This window comes from Ochotona princeps, chromosome 9 (genome assembly GCF_030435755.1).
Source record: "Ochotona princeps isolate mOchPri1 chromosome 9, mOchPri1.hap1, whole genome shotgun sequence".
Classification (NCBI taxonomy): Eukaryota; Metazoa; Chordata; class Mammalia; order Lagomorpha; family Ochotonidae; genus Ochotona; species Ochotona princeps.
In genome coordinates, this window is record NC_080840.1 from 77,251,424 (window position 1) to 77,276,120 (window position 24,697).

Consider the following 24,697-nt stretch of genomic DNA (forward strand, 5'->3'; position numbering starts at 1 on the left):
CTGGTGAATTCAAGGCCAGGACTTTAGCAGCTAGGCCACCTCGCCAGGCCCAAATTTGCTTACTTTTACTTCTGTCATTGGATTTGTGCTTTTTTAGTGTGATTTCGTCCACTGACCACCTAGTCTTCCACATTTATTACATGATATGTCTTCAGTCCTTGGGGAGGTTCATACGGTTTTACTAACTTGGTGTTCTTAAATGTGTCTCTTGGCACAAGTCGCTATTAACGTGCAAAAGACTGAAGTTGGGTCCCTTCCTCACACCACACAGAGAAATGACCTTGAGTGTATCAAAGAGCTGCATGTTAGCGCTGAAACCATGAAACTCTTAGAAAGTATAGGAGTCAGTCTCTGCTACCTGAGGTTAGAGTCTTAGATATGACATCAAAAGCAAATGTGGCAACATGCAACCAAAGATAAACCGAACTTGATGAAATCCTCCATTGTATCAGCGGACACCTGCAAGAAAGTGAAAGGCAACCCCTAGAATTAGCAAATGAGGGACTTGGGTCCAGAATACATGAACAGCCCTTGAAATTCAGTGGAAGAAAAATCACCCACTACAGGTGGGCAAAGACTCTGACTAAGCATGTTTCTTTCTTTTTTTTTATTAATTTCATTGCATTATGTGACACATTTTTTTATGCACTGGGATTCCCCCCGCCCCTCCCCACACCCTCCCCCCACGGCGGATTGCTCCACCTTGTTGCATTTCCCTAGTTCAAATTCAGTTGACATTCTTTCATTGGAGGTTTTGACCAATCATAAAGTCCAGCATCTTATTGTCCTGGTAAGTTCAATGGCTTCTTGGTGAGACCATCTCTGGTCTGAAGGTAGGACCAGCAGAGTATCATCCCAATCAGGTAAAAAACCCAACATAATATTTACAACCATTTACGACATTATGGCATTAATTGACATGGTATTGATTAACCAATATGTTACTAGGGAAATGCAGGTTCTCAACCACAACCTGTGACTTCTTCATAGACATTTCAATTTTGGTTCATATTCAACCATGTTCTATATACTTTAAAATAGATAGACAGAGAACAACTAGGCTAGCTTAGAAACAGACAGGAAGCGCCAGCCAGGATGCACTTATAACTCACTGGGTGGGACACAAAGATCAGTTACTCCTCTCTGGGGTGATAAAGATTTCTCTGCACACCCCTCCCAAAAACGTTCACCTAAACTGTTGACATATGTCCTGTTAAAGTTATAGAGTTAGACTACCCGAAAAACAACCAGGTTCAGCAAAATCATGCTTCAATGCTATAAAATGCTAAATACTAACATTAAAATAGACAAGAGACAGCTGAATAGCAATCTAAGCATGTTTCTGATATGAGAAATAAATGGCCAATCACAGCAAACAGCTGATGGGAGAGCTGTTGGTATTCTTACCTGTCACGGAGTGTAAATCAAAGCACAGTGAGGTACCAGGTCACATCTTCCAGAATGACTAGAGGGAAGCCCAGAAGCGAGCAAGTGTTGGTGAAGATAAGGAGAAATTGAACCCTCACACATGTGGACATGTATAATGGGGTAGCCACTCTGGAATGCAACCTGATCCAGAAATCCCACCTCAAGAACAATAAGGCCATCCGTCCACACAAAATCTTACGAAAAAGAGATGTTCATAGCATTATTTGTAGCTGTCAGCAAGTAAACAACTTAAATATCCATCAGTCAACCAGCTGATAAGTGATATGTAGTTTGTGTATTGGATGGAATATTATTGAACTGTGAAGAAGAAATGAAATGCCAATCTGTGCTACAGTTTGGATGCATACTAAATATACACTGAATAAAACCAGAAACAAAAGGTCGTGTGCTGTATGTTTCATTTCTTGGGAGTGTCTGGAATAGGCAAGTCACACATAGACAGACGTAGAGGAGGAAATGCCTGGGGCTGGGCAGTGGGAATGAAGCAGAGGTGGGAGGTATACAGGAGATGTGTGTGGGGTTTCTTTTGGGGATGATGAAACAGTCTAAAGTCTATGGTGCTTCTGGTTGTACACTTTAATTTGTGCATCGTGTGGCACATGGACTATAGCTCCAGAAAGCTGGTATATATTTATCAAAAACATTGAATAACATAGTAGAGATAAAATTTCCTTTAAAATTGTCTTTGTAAAAGTTTTTCAAGATTTCTCCTTATATATTAAAGATAAAGTATTTTTAATCTGCTTGAAAGTGGGAGAGACTGAGCAAAAGAGAGCTCTTCCATCTGCTGAGTCATTTCCCAAGTGGTTCTGATGTCCAGGGCTGCGCCAGGCCAATGCTAAGAGCCCCCAGTTTAATCCGGGTCTCCCACAAGAGTAGCAAGGATCCAAGAGCTTGAACTGTCACCTTTTGCCTTTCAGGGCACATTGGTAGGAAGCTGGATCAGAAGTGGAGCAGCTGGGACTTGAACCAAGAACTCCAAGATGGAATGACTTAGCATGCAGCACACCAGCATTCACCCCTCAATTTCTCTTTAGGTCAAGGGGAGTCTCTGTTTGCTCACATGTTTTTCACACCTCTCTACAATCCATCTCTGCGTTACAACTGAGAGACCAATACTCAGGCTCAGAATCTTAACAGACAAAAGTACCGAGCTGAAATGAAAGTCAACAGAGGCAGAGTTGAGGATGGTATTGAAAAGAATGTTGTGGTTCAGTGGCCCCAGTGCCAGTCCATTGCAGTGAAGCAGGCCTGTCTCCTGAGCTGGCAGCTTCCCTTCTCTGCACCCTCATGCCCTCTGTAAGTGGAGGATCCATCTTGCAGTTAGGGGAGTCTGAATAGGCCCCATGTTTGAAAGCCCCATGTGTGACACCCGGTATAGCATGGGGACTCAAGCTTAGCGGTGTCTTGGCTGTCACCACATTTGTTGGGAGAAGATAGGAGTTGGTAGGTGCCCCAGAGGAGGACAGGGAACTGGCCTTGAAGTTCCAAAGGAAGTCCGGACTCGTGGGCCCTCTCAGGGTTAAAGAGGGCTGCCGTGTCTCCCAGAAGGCCTATAATGCCAGGAGACAGCTATGGCCTTTGTCTTGTGAACAGAGGTGGCCCTCTCGTGGGGACAAATTAGTCTGCCTGTTGGTCTCTTCCCTCTGGTTCCATCAGAATTACGAAAGGATAAATGAGGCCCAAGCCACAGGTCAGTGGTCAGCTCTTGTCTCTGAAGAAGTAGGAACTGGGGTCTGCAGAGGGGACAAGATTGATTCACGACTTCCCTGCAGGTGGCACTGAGTGACCTGTAACCCCCATCCATCCAGCCAAATCTCAAGGTTCATTGCCAAAGGGGGAGACAGGGAGAGAGGCTGCCACTCTCTGAATAGTTTCAGGAACGAGTGCCCTGCTAGATGCCAGCACGCTGGGGGAGTCCTGTGACAAGTGCACACCGTGCTGTTTCTTGGGGTAAGATGAGGTTAGGGAGTAGCAGGGGCTGATTGATGCTGCTTTGTCCTCCGTTGAAGTTGAGGACCCCTGAGTTGACATCAACTTCTCTTTTTCCTTCTTCAACCTTAATTTTAACAGACATCTGACCATCTGGGCTAGATGTGGCCACCACAAGCAGGTTGAGTGGCAGACCTGACCTTGGTCACACATGCACACGAGGGCCTGATGGCATAGGGCTTCCTGTGCCATTCATGGAAGCAGCCCATGAAGATGGCTAGCTGGTGCCTGTCCTGTGGAAACACAGGGCAAAGCCCACGTGCATTCAGAGTAATGGTTGGGAACAGTTCAGTTTCTGGAATCTAAGGGATTTTTAACTTTTAGTTTTCATTCTAGGACTTCCCCACCCTAGAAAACAGTTAGGGAGCAGCCACAGAGATGGGAAGAGGAAGAGGAAGGTGTGCCTTTTCTGCTTCACAAGCTCTAATTTGATGACCGACGAGCTATGGTGGCACCCTAGGGTGGGGGCGGAGGCCTGCCTGGGATCCTCCCTTCTTCCCAAAGTGGGGAGATGATGGCTGGATTTGGCAGACAATGCAGGCCATCGAGAGAGGGGAGAATTGCAGTACGAGTCAAGGTCAGAGGGGTCAGTTTGTCTGCAGGACACCGGCTGGACAGATGGAGGCCTGAACAGTCAGAGCACGTCACACTTGTGCTGCAGCAGGATTTCCTGATTTTTTTTTTCTTGGATGGGGACAGAGTTCCGATTCTGATGGATGAAAGTTACATGTAAAAACAGATATGCTTGTCAGGAGCAGGGAAGAACTCAGCAAAGTGCACTCACATTTTAGGCCTTGTGTTCTTGTTGACTGTCTACTGCAGTTCTTCATACAGGCCATTGCTGGGATGCATACTGGAGTGTTTGGCAGTGAGTGAGTGCTGCCTGCTTCCAGACCTGCCCATCCTCCATCATCATGCTGGGCCATGGTGCTGGGAAGAGGTCAGTTCATAGTCTTGAAGACAGGTAGTCACTAGAGACACAGTGGTCTGCTACTAGTCTTGTGCTGGCCAGCTGTTGGTCTTGGAGCAGAAGCTGTTGGGGTTCAGTAGTAAGCTTGGGTCTTGAGATAGCCAGCCATAGGTCTTACAACAGGCCTGTATGTGCCTTCAGCCACCATTAGCCATAAGCAACATGTGGGCGCTAGTGATGGCTGTACCAGTCACTTGGAGGGTTTGGTGTTCTTCAGGAGGCCAAGGAAGCTGGCTTCACGCTCCTGAGTTATCTTGGCATGCCGTTCAACTGGGCACTTGGGAGAGTCTCCTGTTAGGTGGCTTCAAGTCAAGGCAGTGTTGAGTGGATCCACCATCCTCAGATCACCTTGGCCCAAGGACCTCCCTCTAGGAGGACAGCAGGAAGGATCAGGGAGACTCCACACTGTCCCCTGGGGCCACCCCCACCAGAGCGAGGGGTGGCCTTCACAGAGGCAGCCTTGGCCTTGCTGCACTGTCCCCACCCCCAAACCACCCTATTGAGTAAAGCTTCCTCCAGAAGAGGGGGCTGCCCTGCTGGCCCTTGTTGGCCTACCGTCCTGCCCCATCAGAGCTGTCCCTTGCAAGGAGGCCTGGGTTCTGAGTGTGAGCTCCTGTGCCTGTTTGTAGGCTTTCTGCCCCAGGGTTCCCTGTTCCTGTTTGCAGAGCAAGCAGGCTGAATCTTGGGGTGTGGAGCAGCTAGGATGTGGCCCTGATTCTGAATAGGTCATAGGTTCATGCGTGCTGCATGACCCTGCAAGGGGAGGATGGCCAGTCCCACTTACATGTGAGAAATTGCAGGCCTGGGGGCTTTGATACATAGCCTGAGGCTTTAGGCCAGAAAACAAGGGGATACCAGACCCCGAACAGCTTACCCACTGCCAACCTGCTGGAGTTCATTCCCATGCTTCCTCCAACTAGATCTGTTAATGGATGGGGTTGAGATGCCACATTCCCCCTCAAAGCACACTCATCTGTCCAAGATACGCAGGGCAGCAGAGTAGATCGGGAAACTGCTCCCAGCTGCACACGCCCACAGTGTGCATAGGGAACTGCATGTCCTGCTCTCTTCCCATCTGTTAGTGTCTCTCTGGGGGATGCGCCCGGCTCTCGGGGCAAGAGTGGGGGCAGTGCAGGTCAATCCATTCACTCATCCTGCAAGCATTGGCTGACTCCTCACCAGGCCTGGCTGGACTGGGACTCTGGGATGAGTCACAACTGTGGGGGTGTGCAGGGTTCCCACCAGCCCCTCCCCCTGTGGCTCCCCCATGACCTCATTCCCCTCATTCCTGATGCCTTTACTCAGCCTCCTGGGCTGAGTGAGTCTCACGCCCAGGGTGTCTTTGAGGGTCTTCTGCCTGCCCTGGCTTCTACCACCACTTTCTTGTCACCCACCGAGGTATTTACCGTGGCTATTACAACAGAGGACTGAAATGAGCACTGGCTGGGGAGAGAATGCGCTGCACACCTCTCACGATTTCCTGGGGCCCCACCAGTCTGCTTCGAGGTCACGCCTCTCTTTTCGTGTGTCTGATGCCTGTCTTTTTGATGCCACTGTCTTAGCAGCTGCCCTGGTGATTAGGATCATCTCCCCAACCCTGGGGCTTCCACTGAGTGCACCTGCCAATACCTCTATCTCCCTAGAGGCTTTCTTCACCACCCAACAGGGGTTGGGACCTCATTGACCTTTGGGGAGTTGGGGCTAGGATTTTAGCCAGCTTCAGACCCTATCTGCCACCTGAATTGGACCTGTCCTGGATTCCTGCTGATGGGATGTCCCTGGGCTCATCCTGGGCCCTGTCTCCTGGGTTCCTGCAGTCCCACCCATGTCCCCACTATCCATTCTCACTGTGGCCACCAGCTGGTGCTAAGCAGAGGCAGGTGATGGCACTTCCTGCCCAGGAGCCTTGCATGCTGCCTACTGGCTTCCCCCTGGGTCTCTGCCTGTTTGATGATTGGCCCCTTGGTCCCTTGCTCTTCATGTTGCCATCCATGCAACTGGTGAACTTCATCCCTCAGCCTGGGTCCCTTTCCTCTTCCTGCGCAAGCTGGGATGGGCATGTGAGAGGCCAGGGACATTGAACTGGGGTTACCAGCTCGAGGACATGACTCTGATCAGCTGGGGTCCCTGACGAGAAGGGTCCATGGCTAGTACTGGCTAAACCAGAGTGTCCCACAAGCAGCAGCAGACACACCAGCTTCCCTAGTTTTTCTGGAGGATGTGGAAATCTGATCCCTGGTGTAGCATCCCCTGAGCAGCTCCTCATGCCTTTGCACCCCCACCCCCGTCGTGTGAGCACTGACTGGTGTACAGGGTGCAGGGTTTGTTGAATCTGGATGGATCCAGTGAGGAGTTTATAGCAAGGGACGGCCATGTCCAGTCTGGGGGTGGGGAGCAGTAGCAGTGGGTTAGCGGCTTGCAGCTCTTAGGTGGGTGACTGATGTGTTGGAAGGGATTGATGGTGGCAGAGCCACCAGTGTGTCCGAGGCTGAGACTGCTGGGCGGTGTGCAGCCAGCTGCAGTCAGGCCTGTGTTTTCCAAGAAGAGCCAGAATCACATTCCTGGAATCAGAACTCTTGCCCACATGGAGCATGTCTCTGGGCGGATACAGCCCTCCCACCACTGGTCATCTTGACCTTGCTCTTGGAAGTGGAGTTCCCAGGGTTGGGGCTGGCCCCTGGCCTACTGCTGAATGTGAATTCCTTTTGGTTGTTCTTTGGGTTTTGACAGCTAAGAGTGTCTTTTTTGTAAGGAGGGCATGTTATGCTATGGGGTGGGGGTGAGCTGGCGGCAGCAGCTCTGGGCTGGCTCCTGGCTCCAGTTGCTGGAAGTGGAGCCCAGGCAAGGGGGAGAAATCTAGGGGCACCTGCCAGCCCTCCTGCCAGCCCATGGTTCAAGCTGACCTCTAGCCACCACACTGGGTAGCGCTGCCCTCTGGGGCCCTTCATAGTATGTACATGCTGAGAACTTGAACACCTTCCCCTTTGCCCCTGCAGGCTGGTCTGATTCGCATGGAAGAGGAGGAGTTCTTCATCGAGCCCCTGGAGAAGGGGCTGGCGGCACAGGAGGCTGAGCAGGGCCGTGTACATGTGGTGTATCGCCGACCGCCCACCCCCAGGCCCCTGCCTCTTGGGACGACACCACAGGTCCTGGACACAGGTGAGGCCACTGGTGGTGGGTAGGCTATATGGAAGCCCCGGCGTGTCTCCCTTTGGCTGTCTGCAACACTGTACCCTGGGTGAAGGCAGGCTCCCTGGGTGGGAGGATTCAGGCACTCGCTGAGGCTCTGAGGGTCAGCCATGAGCCACTGCCTCGTGGAGCACATGGCACAGTGTAGAGTGCTGGTCTGGGGATCCCTGATGTAGGAACTGAAGATTACCCAAGGGGCAACTTTGCTGCCAGGGGCTGGCAAGTGTGGAGGAGCGAGGGAGGCCCAGACCAGGCCTGCATCTTTGGCTCAAGGCCACACCTCTGTTGGATTCTGACAGGCCCTTCCACCTGCTGTGGTTCCAGCACTTGGCTGGTCACTGGAGGATGAAGGCTCCCAAGTGCTCCTTGTAGATTCTGCTGGGGGGATGTGCTGACGGCGGCTCCTGAAGTGCTGATTTACACAGCTTCCTCCCAACCAGAGTGTCCCCAGTCAGGTTGGGGGAGTGAATGGGTAATCAGGCCTGTGCCAACCTACACCTCCCCAGTGCTCTTTGGAAGCCAGGGTGGGAGGCTGACCATAGCCCTGAAGCTTGCAGTTCCCAGGGTCTCCTGACTTGTGCCTGAGCTCTCAGCCTCTGGCTCCAGGGCTCCTGGTTGGGAGAGCTGCACAAGGGGTGGTGACCTCCATAGACCTGGGGTGATAGTACCCAGACAGGTGCATCTGCCTGTTCATGGCTGGATTACCCTCGGGCACTGCACCGTGGTGAGATGCATTAATCCCTCCAGGGTGGCCCTGCTCATCTGTTTCAGATCCCTGTACTCCCTGGCTTGGCGCATCATTTGGATGTAGCCTGACAGGGCTCCATTCTCAAGTCTGGAAGCCCAGGGTGGCAAGATGTGCCTGCCACGGCCCCTCCACTCCCAGCCCCAGCCTGTGTCCCTGCTGCTTCATGCCTGCCCCTTTCTGCAGCAAGCTGGACAAGGAGTGTCCTTGGCGGGCAGGAGTGAATGGGGCATCACCTTGCTGTCCGTGCCCTTCGTCAAGTTTAGGCCTCTGCTTACCCACCTGACCAATGGGCTTAGAAAGTCCTGTCACTTGGAGGGCCCAGATGGAGGCATCTTCTGCTGAGTGCTAGCTATTTCTGGGCCAGGGTGATGCCAAGGACCTCTGTTCAGGCAGGGTGGGAGGAACTTGCACAGCGGAGCTGGCCAAGTGCCCTCGGCCGCGCCTGCGATCCCAGGCTCCATATGGTACTTCTCTTAGCATAGCCACTCTTCCCCTGTGACTGACTGCCTGGCCTGACCCGGTTTGCTGTCCTTCTGCTCGTATTCTGGTGTCTTCTGCTGAACCCTCTCCCTCCACCCCCCATTCCTACAAGCCCAGTCCACACATCTCTAACACAAGCACTAAATTCTGAACCTGGAGAAGGCATCCCAACTCTGAAGATGCCCAGAAACCAGTGGCCTTGGCAGGTGCTGGGTGAGAGCAGCTGCACAGGCCAGGGGTCAGGCTGGCCTGGAGGAGGGTGGGCTGGGAAGGAGTTGAGCCTATCCTGGCTGGGCTGTGAGCCCAGGGCCTCCCACTGGGATCCCAGGCTGTGGGTGTGCATGTGGCCTTGGGCCAAGTGGCCCTGGCCCAGGTGCCTCTGTCTGGTGTTAGAATGACCCGGCGCAAGTGAGTTCTGTCCTCAAAGTGTGTGTCCCTCTGGAAGTGCCTGCTTGTTCCCACGTGGCTCAGTGCTGAGGTCAGGTCTATGACTGGAGGGGATCCAGACACAGTTTGAGTTGGGCTGGGCTCAGCTGAGGGCCTGGGGTGAACTCGGGAGGTTCACTGTGCCAGCAGCCTGGGCTTGGTCTAGGCCCAGAGTGGAAGCTGAATGTCACAGCCATGTCCTGTGCTGGGCATAGCAAGGGGACAGAATTTGCTGGGTCCGGGACCCAAGGACATCAGGGCAAGGATTTTCTCTGGCTGAAGCAGGCAGGCGGGAGGCACTGGCTGAAACTCCTCCAAGGCAACTTCTGCAAGTGGTTTTGGTGTGATGGGTGGTGGTGATGGGAACCTGAACAAGGGTAGGCACTTGTTGTGACTCTCCACATACACTCTAGCCAGCTGGCCCCCAAGGCCCTCATGGCTTCTCCATGGGTTGCTGAGGGCATTGTATTGTGTCCCCTGAGGAGCCAACAGCTGCCTGGGTAGTTCCAAGGCTCAAGGAGTCTCAGAGAATCATTTCCATTGGCTCTCAACATAGAAGATCAAGGTTTTCGTGCATTTATTCAGACCTAAAGGAGGGCTGGCTGCAGGTGCACCAGGCAGCTTAGTACATGATGGTGCTGCCTTCCAGCTCTGGTGGGGGGTTCGGGCAGGTCAGGGGCTCAGGAAGGCAAAGGGACACTTCCTCATTTCACTGGCCATGCTGGGGACCTGAGAGCCGAGGACCTAAGGCAGAGCTCAGAGGCCAGGGACCAGGGCAGCCTTCTGGGGAAAGGTGCTGGAATTGTCTTCCGGGCCTCCTGGTAATGTGCCCTGCAGCCAGCCCCGTGCCCAGATGTGTTACATGGATAGAATGTCATGTGCCAGCAGCTCCCATGGAGTATGTGTGCACACTTGTGTGTGTGTGTGCGCGCGCGCGTGCAAGCACATGCTCGTACAAGAACATAAACAGGACCCAGCTCTGACTTCTGGGCCCAAGCTTGAACTCTGTCGCAACTTTCATGCCTCATCCCTTCCTGAGATTTTGGAGGAATGTGGGATGGAGAGTACCCCTTTCACTGACCATACCTGAGGAATTCTGTGTTTGTCTCCTCTGACTGTTATAAATGTGACTTACACAGCTGGAGTTTATGGGCTCATGTTCTGGAGACTCCCAAACCAGTGAGACCTGGCTGAAACCAAGTGCAGCAGGACTGTCCAGGGGGGAGCTACTCCTGGCCTCGTCCCGTGCCAGGGGCTGCCTACATTCCCTGCCTGGTAGCCATGCCACTGCAGTCTCTGCCTTTGTGGTCACAGTGCCTCTGTTTCCTCCTTGTTTCCTTCCTCTATGAGTTACTAATTTATTCACTTGAAAGACAATGTGACACATAGCAATAGAGATCTTCTATCCTTTAGTTCACTCCCCAAACAGCCACAAGAGCCGGGGCTGATCCAGGTGGAAGCCAGGGTCCAGGAACTCCATCTGGGCCTGCTACATGGACAGTAGGCAATGAATTACTTGGACTGTTTTCTGCTGCTGTCCCAGACACATTAGCAAGGAGCTGGATCAGAAGTGGAGCCACTCTAACTGGCACTCCCATATGGGATGCTAGTGCCTCCATTTGATTTTGTCTGTGCTGGTCCTGCTCTTAAAAGGACCTGATTGTATTTAGGACTCACTGGGATAACCTAGGATGATCCCTTACCCAGAGACCCCCTAATCTAATCACATCTGCAAAGATCTTTGATTTTTGCCTCATGGACATCCCCTGTAAGGCTGACTGTGGCAGAGGACAGGATGTATCTCCGTGGGGTACTCAAGGAGAGGAGGAACTGCCTCTAGCCTCGGCCAGGCAGGTGGCACACACCCACCCAACAAGGCTGGGCCAGGTAGTGGAGGTTTGCCCCCACCCAACCTGCAAGTAGGGAGAAGCCAGCCTTGCTATTGCCTTGGAGATTCCAAGTGGTGAGCTGGGCGTGTGGCCTCTCAGGCTCACAGCGCCATCTGCAGGGAGTCCTGCAGCCATCCTAAGACAAGGCAAACTCAGCGGTCAGCCTGGGCAGACAGGCAGTGGTGATAAGGATGGAGCTTATCCAGGCTCCTAGATCCCACCTTTCATTGTCAGATGGGTGATGCAGAACATGTCTCTGCCAAGAAGCAGGCAACAGTGAAGGCTGGCAGCTGTGGTTCCAAGCAGACATGAGACCTCATTGGAAGAGGCAGTGGCTCCTTGGTTTACATTACCTTGAACTGTTGGAGACATGTGTCTAGGGCAGCTGGTCTCCCAGTCGAAGAATGTGCACATGAACCCTCCTGGGTGTAAAACATGGTTCTGAGTTTTCACAAAACACTGTGTAGACCCAACAGCACATCATGTCCCTGGCTGGCCACTTATATTCCCTGCCCTCCTCCTCGGGTTGCACTCCCCAGGTGTCTCCTGGGCATGACTATGGAGTAGATAGGAGGTCAATCCTATCCCAGGGCCCTGCTGCTTGGGTTGGCCTGCTCAGGAGCCCCACTGTGCCTGCTGCCCCAGGGCTGAAGGAAGAACGGAAGTCAGACAACTGTGCTAGTGACCTTGGCCAGTGCCAAAGCCTCTGCCTGCTGCTGTCAGGCTGCAGTGTCCTCCCTGATGGGCTGGGGAGGCATGCCACTTTGGGAGCCGCTATGCCCTGCTGCTGTGCCCCTGCCACTGCCAAGGCCAGTCTGCAGGGGCAGGAAGGGAGAGGCTGGGGCACCTCCAGGTGGCTAAGTCTCCACTTGGTGACCCACTGCCAACCCTTTCTTACCGAACCGGGAAGTCTCTCCCTGCCCCCCCCCCCCCCCCGCTGCCCTGTAACTATAGCCTTGAGCCTGGCAGGAATCCGCCGGCTGCCTTCCTGGGAGTTTCTTGGAGGCTTGCTGAGCTGGGAGCTGGCTGGGGTGGAGTGTGGAGTTGGGGAGTTAGTGGGGGCTACAGCCTGGAAGGACCCAGGATCTGTCTCATCTTCCTGAAGCTGCTTAGATGAATTGTTAGAAGCAGGGTGGCTTAAGACAAGCACAGAATACCCTTGGGGGGCTGGAACAAGAATGCTCCCTCTGCACCTGTCCCTCACCTCTCTCCGCTTTTTGGGACCTTCTGTCCTTTGGCTATGGCCACCTTATTGTGGTCTCTGCCTCTGTGGCCACCTCACTGCCTCTGTTGTCTGGTCTTCCTCGGCCTCTCTCCTGCGGGCTCCCCATGGCGAACATTTTTACCCATGTCTGCAAAGTCTCCTTGGCCATGTGAGGCTGCACTTTGGGGATTTAGGGAGTGCATATGTAGGGGGTATGGTCTGAGCTGGGTCTGCAGCCTGAGCTCTGTATGCAGGTGCTCTCCACACATCTGGCTTGGGGATCTCCGTGCTGGCCGCAGAGCCTTCTTGCAGGGCAGCCCCCCAGGGTCTTTCACATGTGGACTTGGCCAGGGCTGTGTTTCAGCTGGCTGTGGCCAGCTCCCCATGCTGCACCTTGCTGGCTGCTTCGTCCTTGGGGCCCCATTCTTCCCCTTTATTCCACTTCCGAGCTCTGCCCGTGGCCCAGGCACCCAAAGGAAACCCAAGGAGAAGCCCTGATTGTGAAACCCAAGGCAGCTGGCCCGGTGCCTGGAGGCATGTTTCTGAGCTGAGCACACCCTTGGCAGAGGCTGCAGGCGGCTTTCCTGTCCTGTTGTGGCCCGGGCCCTGGGATGGCTGTCGGAGATGCTAGGGGTGCCGATGTGGCTCCACGCCGGGAAGAGGGGACTGGGCACCACGGGGATGGCTGGGCCTGCTTGTTCTTTGACATCTGGAGTTGTCTGGGGTCAGACTTGGGAAGAGCTGTGGGCCACTTAGGAAGCATCCAGCTCTCTGGCCTAGACTGCTCATGGCTCCACTTAGGTGCCTTGTCCCGTGTGAGCGCCTCCTACAAACAGGGCGACTGCTTGCAGCCAAGAGCAGGGCTCCAGCGGAGCCACAAGGGGGCCAGTGCTGACACCTGCCCCACTGCCTCAGGTCATCAGTCCTGCCCCTGGGGCTCAGGACTGTAGCTCCACCTGTCCCATCCACCAGCTCTTCGCAGTATGGCCCTGACCATGGCCAAGCCCTGGAGTTGCTTTGCCCTCTCTTCTCTGCCACAGACAATGTGAACAGTTGGCTGCCTGCCTTAGCTATTTGTGTCACAAATTTTCCCCAGAGACCTTGCTGGAAGTTCCAGGGTGAAGTTGTGATCTGCTTGCAGCCACACCTGGGCATTAGAGTATAAAGGGACCTTATACATTAGCAAAACCCCAGCAGGCTGCCGTGTGCAGACACCCATTTGTGGCAGAGATGTGCCATTTCCCAGGGCGACTTGTGTGCCTATGACCCATGTGTCTGAGCTGAAGCAGCCGGGCCTGTGGGAGGCTCCCTCCATGGGTGGCTGTGACACGGTGGTCCCTCTGGAACTTGGAGGGGGGCATGCCTGGTCCCTGCCAGTACTGCAGTAGGGGAGAGGAGCAGCTGCAGGGACATAGGTGGGGATAGAAATCTCTGACACAGAAATGGTGCAGGCAGCCCTGGCTCAGAGCCTGGCCTGGAGCCTAAAGTCCGAATTTGGCTGGTGTCTAGCAGCCAGAGCCTCTGACCACAGACCCCGCTTGCTCTCTCAGAATTCTCGGCAGGTCGGCAAACTCCACTGCAGCCGGCCCTGAGCCTGAAGTGTTTTGTCTCAAAATTTCCAATTTTCCTTGACCCATTTCTCTTTGAAATTAATCCCAAATAGCGCTGTGCTCTTGGCCCTGCAGGAACACTCAGCTGGGAAAAGGTCAAGCAATTAGGTGGCACTATGGCTTCTGCCTCTCGCCCTCCTCCTCCCAGGCCTCGTCTCCTGTTCCCTCCGCCTTGCCTTCCCCTGTGCTCACACAGTCATGCATACCTGGAGACCGTGGACTGGGTTCCAAAGTCAGGGTGTCCCTCCTGAGTTCCTGCTGTGGCCCCCTGGGACACCTGGCCCAGGCCATGGGAGCAGTCTCCTAATTCATTCATTACACCTTCTTAGTGTGTGCCCAGTATGTGACTGTAGCAGCTGAGCCCTCTAACTGGAGGTCAGCCGGATGTCAATGGGCAGAGGCATGCAAAGTGGAGATGGACAGGGAATGAGGAAGGCAGGGAGACGCTCCAAGTACAGGGTGGCAATGGCTGCATAAGTAGTGGAAAGAATGGGAAGGCAAGCCCCAGCATTGCAGGTAGAGGGAACAGTGTGTGCAGGAGCCCCTGAGGCTGGGATCATCTCCCTATGGTCCAAGGGTGAAGTGCGGAAGCCAGGTTGAGGGCCTGACCTGTGATGCCACAGCATATCCCCTTTCACTGCTCCAGGAGGTGCTAGCTACAGACCCCAGACTTCCAGGGTGTGGGACTTTTGGGCCAAGGTGAGCGGGCTGTGGGGTGTGTTGACGGCTGCGGGGTGACCGTGCTGTGCCATGTGTGGACCTCCACGCCCTTTTGGCAGGCCAGGTCCTCTTTCCCCAGCCTGGCACTTGGGGGAAGGCATTGACAGTAGAAACTGGGGCTTAGCCCATGTGGGGTGGGGAGCATGCTGCTGCCTGGCCCTCGAGGTGTGTAGGGACATGTGATACTGACAGTCATGCCCATGCAATGACTGTCCCCTCTCCCGGTGCAGCTGTTCCTGGAATTTGTTTGTGGTCCCAGTCCTGTCTCAGTGACTGTACCTGTTGCCGACCCTGCAGGGTGGTGGCCTAAGCCATCCTGTGTGCCCTGCAACTCTGGCTGTCAGCAGCTGTCAGGGACTCCTTGCTGCTGCTGGGTGGCTGGATGCATTATGCACTGCAGGTGCTTAGCAAACTCACCCCTTGAGTGAAGCCGGCCTGGTTCCCACCATGGCCCCTGGCTCCTCCGCACCTGCTCACCCACCCTTATGCAGGGCCTGGGGCGTTGCCATGGACTGTTTGCCCCTCCAGAGAGGGAGGCTGTGTGGCTCTGAGCTTGCATTTGCGCTGCTTTGATCGCAGCACGGAGGAATGATCTTCCTTGTGTCCAATGCCTTTGTACATCCACTCTGCCACTTAGGTCCTTTGCCTGTTTCTCTGGCATCTCCCACGCCGGGGTACGCCTTTGATCTCTGAGATGTCAGCAGTCTGTCTAGTTGGACACAGGCCTTTCCCCCAGGCTACAGTTCCCCTTTGTGTTACTGTTTTGTAAGAAGCATTTCTTGCACCAAATCCCAGTTTCCCAAAGTGGGTCCATGCATGATTCTTTGTCTGTCCGTCTGTGTCTCTCTATTTCTGCCATTGCCGGCTGCAGGGTAGGCCCAGGATGTGCACGGGTCATTTAATTCACATGGCAGCCCTGGAAGCAGATAAGAAAACCGAGACCCCGGAGGTCCTGCTGTCCAAGTTGCAGGGAGGGAAGACTTGCACAGCTGTGTTGAGCATCCACCTGTACTAACACTGGGGTTCCTGCTGTCGCTGTACCCAGCTTACAGATGATCTGCCTGTAGCTACACAGTTGGTAAGCTGCAGGAGTCCCATTGAGGCTCGCTCATGGGACTCCTGTGTGAGAAAAAGAACAGACTAAAACCAGGGCTGCTGATATCTGATGTGCCTGCCCAGAGCCTGGGGTGCAAGTCCCCAGAGTCTCAGACACCCTCTTCAAGCGTCCTCTGGGTCCCTTCTCCAATATGTAAACTGAGGCCTTGCCATCTCAGGTCTTCCCACTGGCTTGGGAAGAGCCCTCTTCTGGCAGTGGGCTTCTCAGTGTGTCAAGGAGTTTCTGGTGTACAGCTGCTGCCTAAATCTCCATGAAAAAGAGGTGAGCGGGCCCGGCGGCGTGGCCTAGCGGCGAAAGTCCTCGCCTTGAAAGCACCGGGATCCCACATGGGCGCCAGTTCTAATCCCGGCAGCTCCACTTCCCATCCAGCTCCCTGCTTGTGGCCTGGGAAAGCAGTCAAGGACGGCCCAAAGCTTTGGGACTCTGCATCCACGTGGGAGACCTGGAAGAAGTTCCTGGTTCCCGGCATCGGATTGGCGCGCACCAGCCCGTTGCGGCTCACTTGGGGAGTGAATCATCGGATGGAAGATCTTCCTCTCTGTCTCTCCTCCTCTGTGTATATCTGGCTGTAATAAAATGAATAAATCAAGAAAAGAAAAAGAGGTGAGCACATGGCTGCCCGGTGAGCCCGGCCACAGTCCTTGGTCCAGAAGCAGCTGTCGCTCCCCCGTGGGCTGTTGCACCACTGCCTGCGCTCCTGGTGTGCACACTCCTCTGGGGCCGGTGGGACACCATGTGCTGGTGGCAGTGGCAGGCCTTTCCCTGGGACTGTTTCCTGGCCCCCATGCAGGGCGGGCTTTGTAGGCACAGAGGGACCTCTGCTTGCTTGCTTGCAGATTCTGCTGTAATCCCGCTGCTGAGCCCGACTCCCTCTTTGCACAAAGGGTCCTTGCATTTTCCCTTTGCGCTGGGCCCTCAGCTGTTCTGCTCATTACCCTTCCTCCTGGAATTCTGGCTTCTTGGAGCTGTTATTCAGACCCCAAGGTTAAGGATACCAAATGGGTGATGCACAATGGTTCAGACTGGAAAGGCCCAGCAGAAGCCGGCTCTTTCCCTCTAGGCCTGAGAGGCAGCGCTGATGTCTGGTGTCTAACTTTTGTCTGGGAATGCCTGCTGTGAGCATGCCAAGGACTCTGGATTTTGGTGACAGGCCAGGCCTTTGGAGGCGAGCCCCAGAGGCTGCAGTATTGTGCCTCTCTGCCTCTGCCCTGGGGAATCTGCGAAAATGAGGCCCCGCCAGCCTCCGGTGTGCTATGGTTACTGTCCCTGAAAGAGCCTTGCGGAAGCTGTAGCCCTGATTCAGTTACTCATTATCCATGACAGGCTCTGGACACAGGACCAGCTCTGGGGCCCAGTGAGCCCTGGACAGATTCAGGCAGCCCCTGGCCTCCTGTTGCCCTCAGCTCATGGCTCGGGCCACAAATACCTGCACAGCTTGCATTTCCAGGGAAGTGCATGGAGGAGCCCCCACAGGAACTGGGTGTTGAGAGAGAGCTGGGGGGGGCGCAGTGACTGTGGCTCCCCAAAACAGGAAAGGGGTGAGGGCAGTGAGGGCCCTCAGATGGAGAGGACTTGGCTTCCTTGGGGATCTGGCAGGAAGAGCCCATGAAATGGGTCCTGTGCAGGGGTAGAGGCTGCTATGTGCTGGACCAGGGTGACTATGGGCATGGAGTGGCTCTCTTAGTGACCGGAGGGAATAGAGCAGCGAGCATGCACTCCTCTGTGGTTAGAGGAACCCCATGCTTAGGGAGCAGAACCCCCTTTCCCATTGGGAACCACCCCAAGATCAGGGAAGAGCATGGCCCAGTTCCTCACAGAGGCCGTGCTTCCAGGATTCTCCTCCCTTTCTGGAAAGGTCCATGTGCCCCCTCTAGTGCTCTCTGGACACCTGTTTGAGTATATCTGCAGATGCCCAGCTGGAAGAAACCCCGCCCTGCCTTCCAGGCTTTCTTTGGCTTGCAGCAGAACCTCTCTGGGCTGTGCCACAGGGACCTGTGTTCAACCTCTTTGTCCCAAGCCTTTTAGCAATATACGTGGCAGAGGTGGAGTCCAAGGCTGGGTGCCAGGCTTGGAGGAGGAGCCAACGGACTTGGTAGATGTCAGACCATGGAGTAAGGGGGACCAAGGGCTGGGGTAAGGCAAGCTTATCTGGCCAGGATTAACAAGTAAGAAGAAAGACCCTGGGCCACCTGAGCTGCCTATGCCAGAGGCACAAACTGCCAGTGTGGGCCGTGGTGGGGGGGTCAATGGGAGGAGGAGGGTTGGGCTTAGTCTCAGTTGACCCAAAGTGAAGTGAACTTCCTTCCGGTCAGGGACTTGGGCTAAAAGTGAGGGCCAAGGGCCTATGCCACCTAAGCACCCAGCCTGGAGCCACAGCCAAGGGCAGCCTCAGTTGTAGCTTGTGCAGAGGATCTGGGGAATTGAGTCCCTGCCCCTAGATTCAGGAGGGGCAGAGCTGTATGACACAGACCTCTGGGAAGGTCAGAATCCCTGGGGCTAGGAGCTCATGTCCCGTTAGTGCTCCCTGGGGCGGGAAGCAGGGAGAGGTCACACATGCTCAAAGGGTGCAGGTGTCAGATGGAAGCAGTGGTGACTGCTGGCCAGGTGTTGCAGGCAGAATAGGCTGGTTGGGAGAGGCAGGATCACAACTGGATGTGGAGTCAGTTGATTGCAGGAGAACCTCTGGTGTTTTTCAGAAGAGCTGGAAATGAAGATTTTATGTAAAACCTCTTTGTTTGCAAATCTTGGCAGCATGTTCGGTTGTTTCTTGAAGCTGTGGAGGGGCCAGGGCTGGTGTCAGTGTTGTGGAGGGAGACATTGTTTGGTGGCTGCGGTGCCAGGGCCCTTCACTTTGGCCCATGGCACTCAGGCGGCAGCTCAGCTGGGCCTCTTGGCCAGGGCTGGAGCTGTCTCAGAGTTGAAACAGACTTCAGAGGGATTTTTATTTTCATTTCGGGAACGGCGTGAGAGACTGTCCAGCAGTTTGGTTTCCGTGAGGAGTGATCTGGGCCGCTGTTTGTCTTGGAGGCCAGCACCAAGGCCATCTGTGGACCATTAGCAGGGGGCAGCTGGGGTGGCTCCAGCCAGACCCAACTAGAGTTTGGGGTACCTGCTGGGGTGCCTGCTGGCTTGGACCAGCCTCTAGCTCCACTTGGAAATGACTCTTAGCCTATGGCAGCCCCCGGGGAACACGTGGCTGGGAGGGACAGAGTCTGGTAGCAATTGTATGCCTAACATTGTCAAGGCTCCTGCAACATGAGGACAAGTGGTTGAGGACAAGTGGTTGAGGACAAGTGGTGCCCCTCTTCCTCTGTGTGTGTGTGTGTGTGTGTGTGTGTGTGTGTGTGTGTTTGCTGGTCACTGAACCATGCTCTCCTATTCTGGGCAATGTCCCAGGAGCCACTTACGTACTTGGTATTGGTTACAACCAGAATAAAACTGGGCTTGGATTTACCCTAGGACCTTTAACTGGGAATGGCTGTGGGGTCTTCCTGCCAAGCAAGAGGTGTGGCCTGTAGGGACCACACTGAATCACATAAAGCTTCCTGGTGAGGGGTGGTCCAAACCTCTCTTCTGTGGTATCCTCATTGCCTAGGATGTGCTGAGCTCCTTGAGGGTGGTGACAGCCCCAGGAGAAGGCTGGAAAAAAACTTACGGGGGTAGTGTGAGCTTGTCATAGCCTTGGCTTACTGGGTCTCCGCTCTGGTCTGGCTTCAGTTCTGTAATTTAGAAATGCATGGTGTTTCCATTTTATTTGAAAGAGGTGAGAGAGAGAGGGAGAAAGAGAGAGATCTTCCATCCCCTGTTTCACTCCTCAAATGCCTGCAACAACTGGAGACTGGACCAGGCTGAAACCAGGACCTAGGAATTCCATCCACATCTCCAAAGCAGGTGACAGGAGCCCAAGCCTTCAAACCATTATCTGCTGTGTCTCAAGATGTGCATTAACAGGAAGCTGGATCAGAAACAATCACTGGACTTGAACCAGGCATTTCTGCCTGGGATGCGGGGGTCCCAAGCAGCAACCCAGCTGCTGCAACAAATGCCAGCCCCAGTTTTCTGGCTTGTTGGACTAAGGCCTGCCTGGCCCCATCTTTGTGGCTCACAGACTATGTCCTTGTACTTCTCTTGCCCTCCACATGTTTTGCTTGGCCCAACCACAGTGCTTTGGAGAACTTTGTGCAGGAGGTTTCACCTTAAACATTTTCCATTTCTTCCAAGATCAGAAGTCTTGAAAACCATGAGGAAGTTCCCACAAAATTGAGTGGGTGGCACTGAGCTTTTTGCTGCTCCTCTCCCAACTCTTTCAGGTCCACCACTCATTCTGCTCATGCCCATGGATAATGGAACTTATGACTCCTGGGAAAAGGTTGGCTTCGGTTGCTAATTAGATGTGCATAAAGTCTCATCTCTCTCACACACATGCACATATGCATGCCTGTGCACAGAGCAGACACACTCATGCTGGGATGGAGCATGCCTTTTGCTGAGCTGCATTGCTGGAGACCCTGTATGTGTCAGACCCATCTCTGGACAGGTCCTGCTCTCTGTGGGTCTTTGTCAAGTTCATGGGCTCTCCAACTCCTTGATGGGGAGAAAGGATTGCTGAGAGAACTGTGGAAGCCAGGCTGCAGGAGGCACTAGGGGCCAGGGAAGGGAACCGGTGGGTGGCTACAGCCAGTTGCCTGGCTCCATCATGACTGTGTAGAGGCTCCCAGCAGAGGCACAGGTGACGGACACCATGCCACCCTCAACACAACAGCCTGGTCCCAGCCCTGCTTCTGTTCCCCATGTATAAAGATGGCAGGCCCAGGGGGAGTGATGGGTGCAGGTGGTAACTGAGCCCACTTGCTGCCTGTCTGGATGTCTCATGTCAACGTGATTGTATCCGTACAGGGTTTGCCTCCCATTCCCTCTCCTGTTTCTGGATAGAGCAAACAGGCCAGAACCTGAGATGAGAGAATCCTGGTTTCTGTAAGCAAGAACAGGATGAAATAATCGCTTGTGGAGTCAACTTTGCAGGTAATGGCCAGAGATGGGACCAGTGGTTTGATTCATTTTTCCATTCTGTTATAGAATAGGAACGGTTAGATAGTTCATAAGAAAGGAGGTTTCTGTAGCATAAAAGTCCAAGGTTGGGGAGGGCCTCAGGGCAGGTAGTAGCACAAGGAGGGAGTGTGAGTGTGAAAAGTGGGGTGGGGAATCACAGGTATAACAGGAAGCTAGGGACCAAGGAGGAGCCAATCTCCCTCTTCTAGAATGATCTCATGAGAACTGACCAGGAACCCATGGGAATTGCACTAATTCCTTCCAATGTAGGGCGTGATGCCCCCAATGATCTAATGACTTCCCATGGGCCCTGCCCCTTAAAAGTCCCACAGCCTCAAAATTGCCACCCTCAAAGACCAGCCCTCCAGTACACAAAACTCCAAGTACATCTAAAGCAGAGCACCAACTTCCAGGTCCTTCTGCATGGCTCAGGGGCAAAGAAAGGCTGGCCAGGACAGGTGCAGGCTGCAGGGAGCTTGTGTACCTGTCTGCTCTCATTATTGATACAGAAACGGGGTTAGGTGGGCTGCACGGCTGTGTATCTCCGTAGCAGGCTACAGCATGTGTTTAGGGAGGCCAGGATGTTAAAGTGGGGGCTGTGGAAAGAAGAAAATTCTAGCCATTGTCTTGATTTAGGGGTGGCTCCTTTCAGCTCCTCTCCTGGCACAGAGCTGACACTGGGGTGGCATTGGCCATCAGCCCCTATGGCATGTGACCATGGCCTCTGCTCACCTGTGCACCAGCCAGGAGCTGCTGGAGCCACCAGGGACCTCACAGCACAGATCTTCACTTCCCACCCAGCTAGGCTGAACTGCAACCAAATTCTGACCTGGTGTGCACATGCACATGTGTGCATCTCTGTGTGCACCTATGTGTGCACATGACGCTGAGGTCACAGGAAAACAGAATGGAAATTGAAATAATGAATACAATGGTACGAACCATTCCAAGTGATCAATAATCCATGTCAGTGGGCTAAACTCCCCAACGACAAGACAGAAACCGTAACCCAAACTGCAGCTGTAGCCTCTGTCCAGAGGTAAGGAAAGATGCTGGTGCCAAGTGTGAACCACTAAGTCTGGGCAACCAGAGGCCAGCCATCACACGACATCAGTGTCAGCTCCAGTTGTCTTGGAGACAGGCGATGTTGCAGGGGGAAGGTGGGTCACTGCCTAATGAGAAAATTCATTTCCCCGTACCCACACAGCTGCTCCAAAGGGGCATCCATTTTGCAGAGCAGCCAGCATGTACTGGCCATGCACTTTGATATGAAAAGGCATATCTCTCATCATCTTGGGAAGATTTCTGCCATTCTTTCCAATTAATATTGGGTTAAGCAGTCAAAAGGAAAAAAAATCAGTGGAGATAAGGAAGTTCTGAGTAGCACACGTAACAAGCTAGATTTAGTGAACGAAGATGTGTCTTGTTCTGGCGGGGGGGGTTATCCATTTTCCTCCATCGTGTTTGCAGCGCTTATAAAAAGTCATCAATCAAATGCAAATTTCACGAACACTCGGGGCACAGCCAGGACACGGCCTGTACCCACCCACCAGGCCTCTTAGGTTGGGAAATTAATAACCCCCCAAATAAATGTTCTTGTTCCTTGGAAATTAAAAAGAAGTATCTTAAATAATTAATGAATCAAGGCAGAAATAACAGTGGAACTTTAAAAATACTTGTAATAAAAGTACTAAATATGAAAACTAGGATGAAAATATATATTGGAAAGAGGGGGGGAAAGCTGCGTATTAAAGAGATCCATTTCCAGAGTGGGAAGTTGGGTAGGGATCGGGTGTCCATGGAGCAGAAAAGAAGCAGACGATAAAAGAGGGTACAGTGTGGGCTGAGAGGCAGCCAGATGACAGCTGGCAAGATGCAGGGTCTGACCAGCCAGGTCTTCTGGTTTTTCGAGAGATGTTTCTGAATTTTCTAAGTCTTCTGTAGCTGTGAGGAACACCTCTGTAGGATGAGTTCTGGTCCAGATGCCCCCTTTGTGACCTGCCCCCTATTCGTGCACACATGGCAGTGGGAGGGGTCTGTTCCCTGGGATTCCACCAGAGATGACATAGCTGGCTCAGTCAGAGTGGCTGTACTGGGACTAGGGTACCTGTGAAGTGGGGCCGGCATTGCCAGGCCCTATGCCTTGGGACCCTGGAGCTGCCTCTGCACACAACGCTCCCACCATGCACTGTTCCCATTTTGGTAGAGTCTCAGGCCGTGATCTATTGCTGATCACACGATGCCTCAGACTGGGTACACTGCAAAGCAAGTGGTGGGCTCCAGCTGACAGTTCTGGTCCAAGGTCAAGGAGTCACCGTGGTGATGGCTCTTGGTTGGCATGGTCTGAGGAGGCAATGGCAGCATGTGGTGTACCCTCTGGTTTCTCTCTCCCTTCGTGTCAAACCACTGAGATTGGTCATATAGATCTCCTTCACATCCCCTTGTAACTTTTATCTAATCCTGGTCATGGGCCAGCAGCCCCCATCTCTCCATGCCAGGCGGGTTGTTCTCACCCCCTTCAAATGGGCCTCATGATAATTGTTTAACCTTCCAAGGAATGATCAGACTCTTTCCAACATGCCTGAGCATGCTATTGCCAGGGCTGATGACATCCTGGTAGCACCAGGCCAAGGCTGGTGAGTATCGGAAGAACAGCACAGTACCCAAGGATCCCTCTTTTCCCTTTAAAAAAGAATAGATTGACTTATCCAATAGGCAGCTTGGTAGAGAGAACTTTCATCTGCTGTTTCATGTAGTCCAAGCACTTGGACCATCCTCTGATGCTTTCCCAGGCACATTAACAGGAAGCTGGATTGGAAGTGGAACAGTCAGGACTTGAAGCTACACTTCAATATGGGATGCCAGTGTCGTAAGTGGTAGCTTAACCCTTGTGCCACCATGCTAGACTCTCTCCTGCTCTTGCTCACAGAAACCAGGATTCTCTCATCTCAGGCCCTGGCCTGTTTGCTCTATCCAGAAACTAGAGAGGGAATGGGAGGACTCTGAGCCTCACTTCTTGTGACTGAAGAGTGATTTCTGCATTGGGCCTGTGCTAAAGTGGCTCTCCCACCAGCAGAAATACAATTGCTGAAGCATCTCTGGCCTCAAAGTACCAGCCTTGCCTGGGATGCCTCAGTTTTACTCTGGGACTGTGTGGATGTCATTTCCACAGACGTTGTTTCCCAGTTATGGGTAAGAAATGGAAGGCACAGAACTGGAGCGATTGAGGAAGGGTGTCACCCGGATTGGAACCCAGGCTGAACCTGGGCCTACCTGCGAGAGTAGCTGCAGGTGTGAGCTAAGCACCTGAAAGCATGAGTGAACCCATGGAGGCAGGATGGCCTGTGCAGCAGGGGCCAGTGGGAAACCTTCACTCTAGACCTTTGTGGTCAGGGACTCTGGCTTTCTCTTGTCCAGTGTTTTGGTGAAGATTCCACTGGCAGAGGCCATGCAAGGGGACACAACAGAGTCCCGAGGGTACTGACACAGCTATCAGGGGACACAAGCAGGCTAAAAGTCATGAGCAGCTATGTGGGGACTCCGTGGCTTCCTAGATGCTTGAGTACTGTTGAAGCTAGGCACAGAGACCCCGTCAGTGTGGACAGTCTCTGGTCACACACACTGTTGCCTAGGACCTGGGCCTGACTAGAAACAGATTTGGGAAGTCAGAGGTGATGGAAGAGGTCATTTTGTGACTCTGATCTTTCCTTTAGGCTAGCCCCCTGAGGAGCAGGTCACATCCACTGTACTTAAGCCACCGAAAGTGCACAATCCTGTGGGCATCCAGGGAGTCTAGGAGCTCTATGACCCATGGGCAGTCAATCCATGGCCACTTCTGTCACACTACAAAGAAA

General features: G+C 53.5%; 1 protein-coding gene across 4 annotated transcripts in view; it reads left to right on the plus strand.

Annotated features, from left to right (window-relative positions):
* The window catches only part of ADAMTS2 (ADAM metallopeptidase with thrombospondin type 1 motif 2), a 181,999-nt gene that overhangs the window by 58,638 nt on the left and 98,664 nt on the right, over nt 1-24,697 (plus strand). For all 4 annotated transcript variants that reach the window (XR_009246108.1, XM_058668836.1, XM_058668835.1 and 1 more), the window contains exon 3: nt 7,408-7,570. Coding sequence is in view for 3 of the 4 variants with exons in the window: in XM_058668836.1 (XP_058524819.1) it covers nt 7,408-7,570 (163 nt within the window). In the remaining variant the exon portion in view is untranslated. The remainder of the gene's footprint in view (nt 1-7,407; nt 7,571-24,697) is intronic.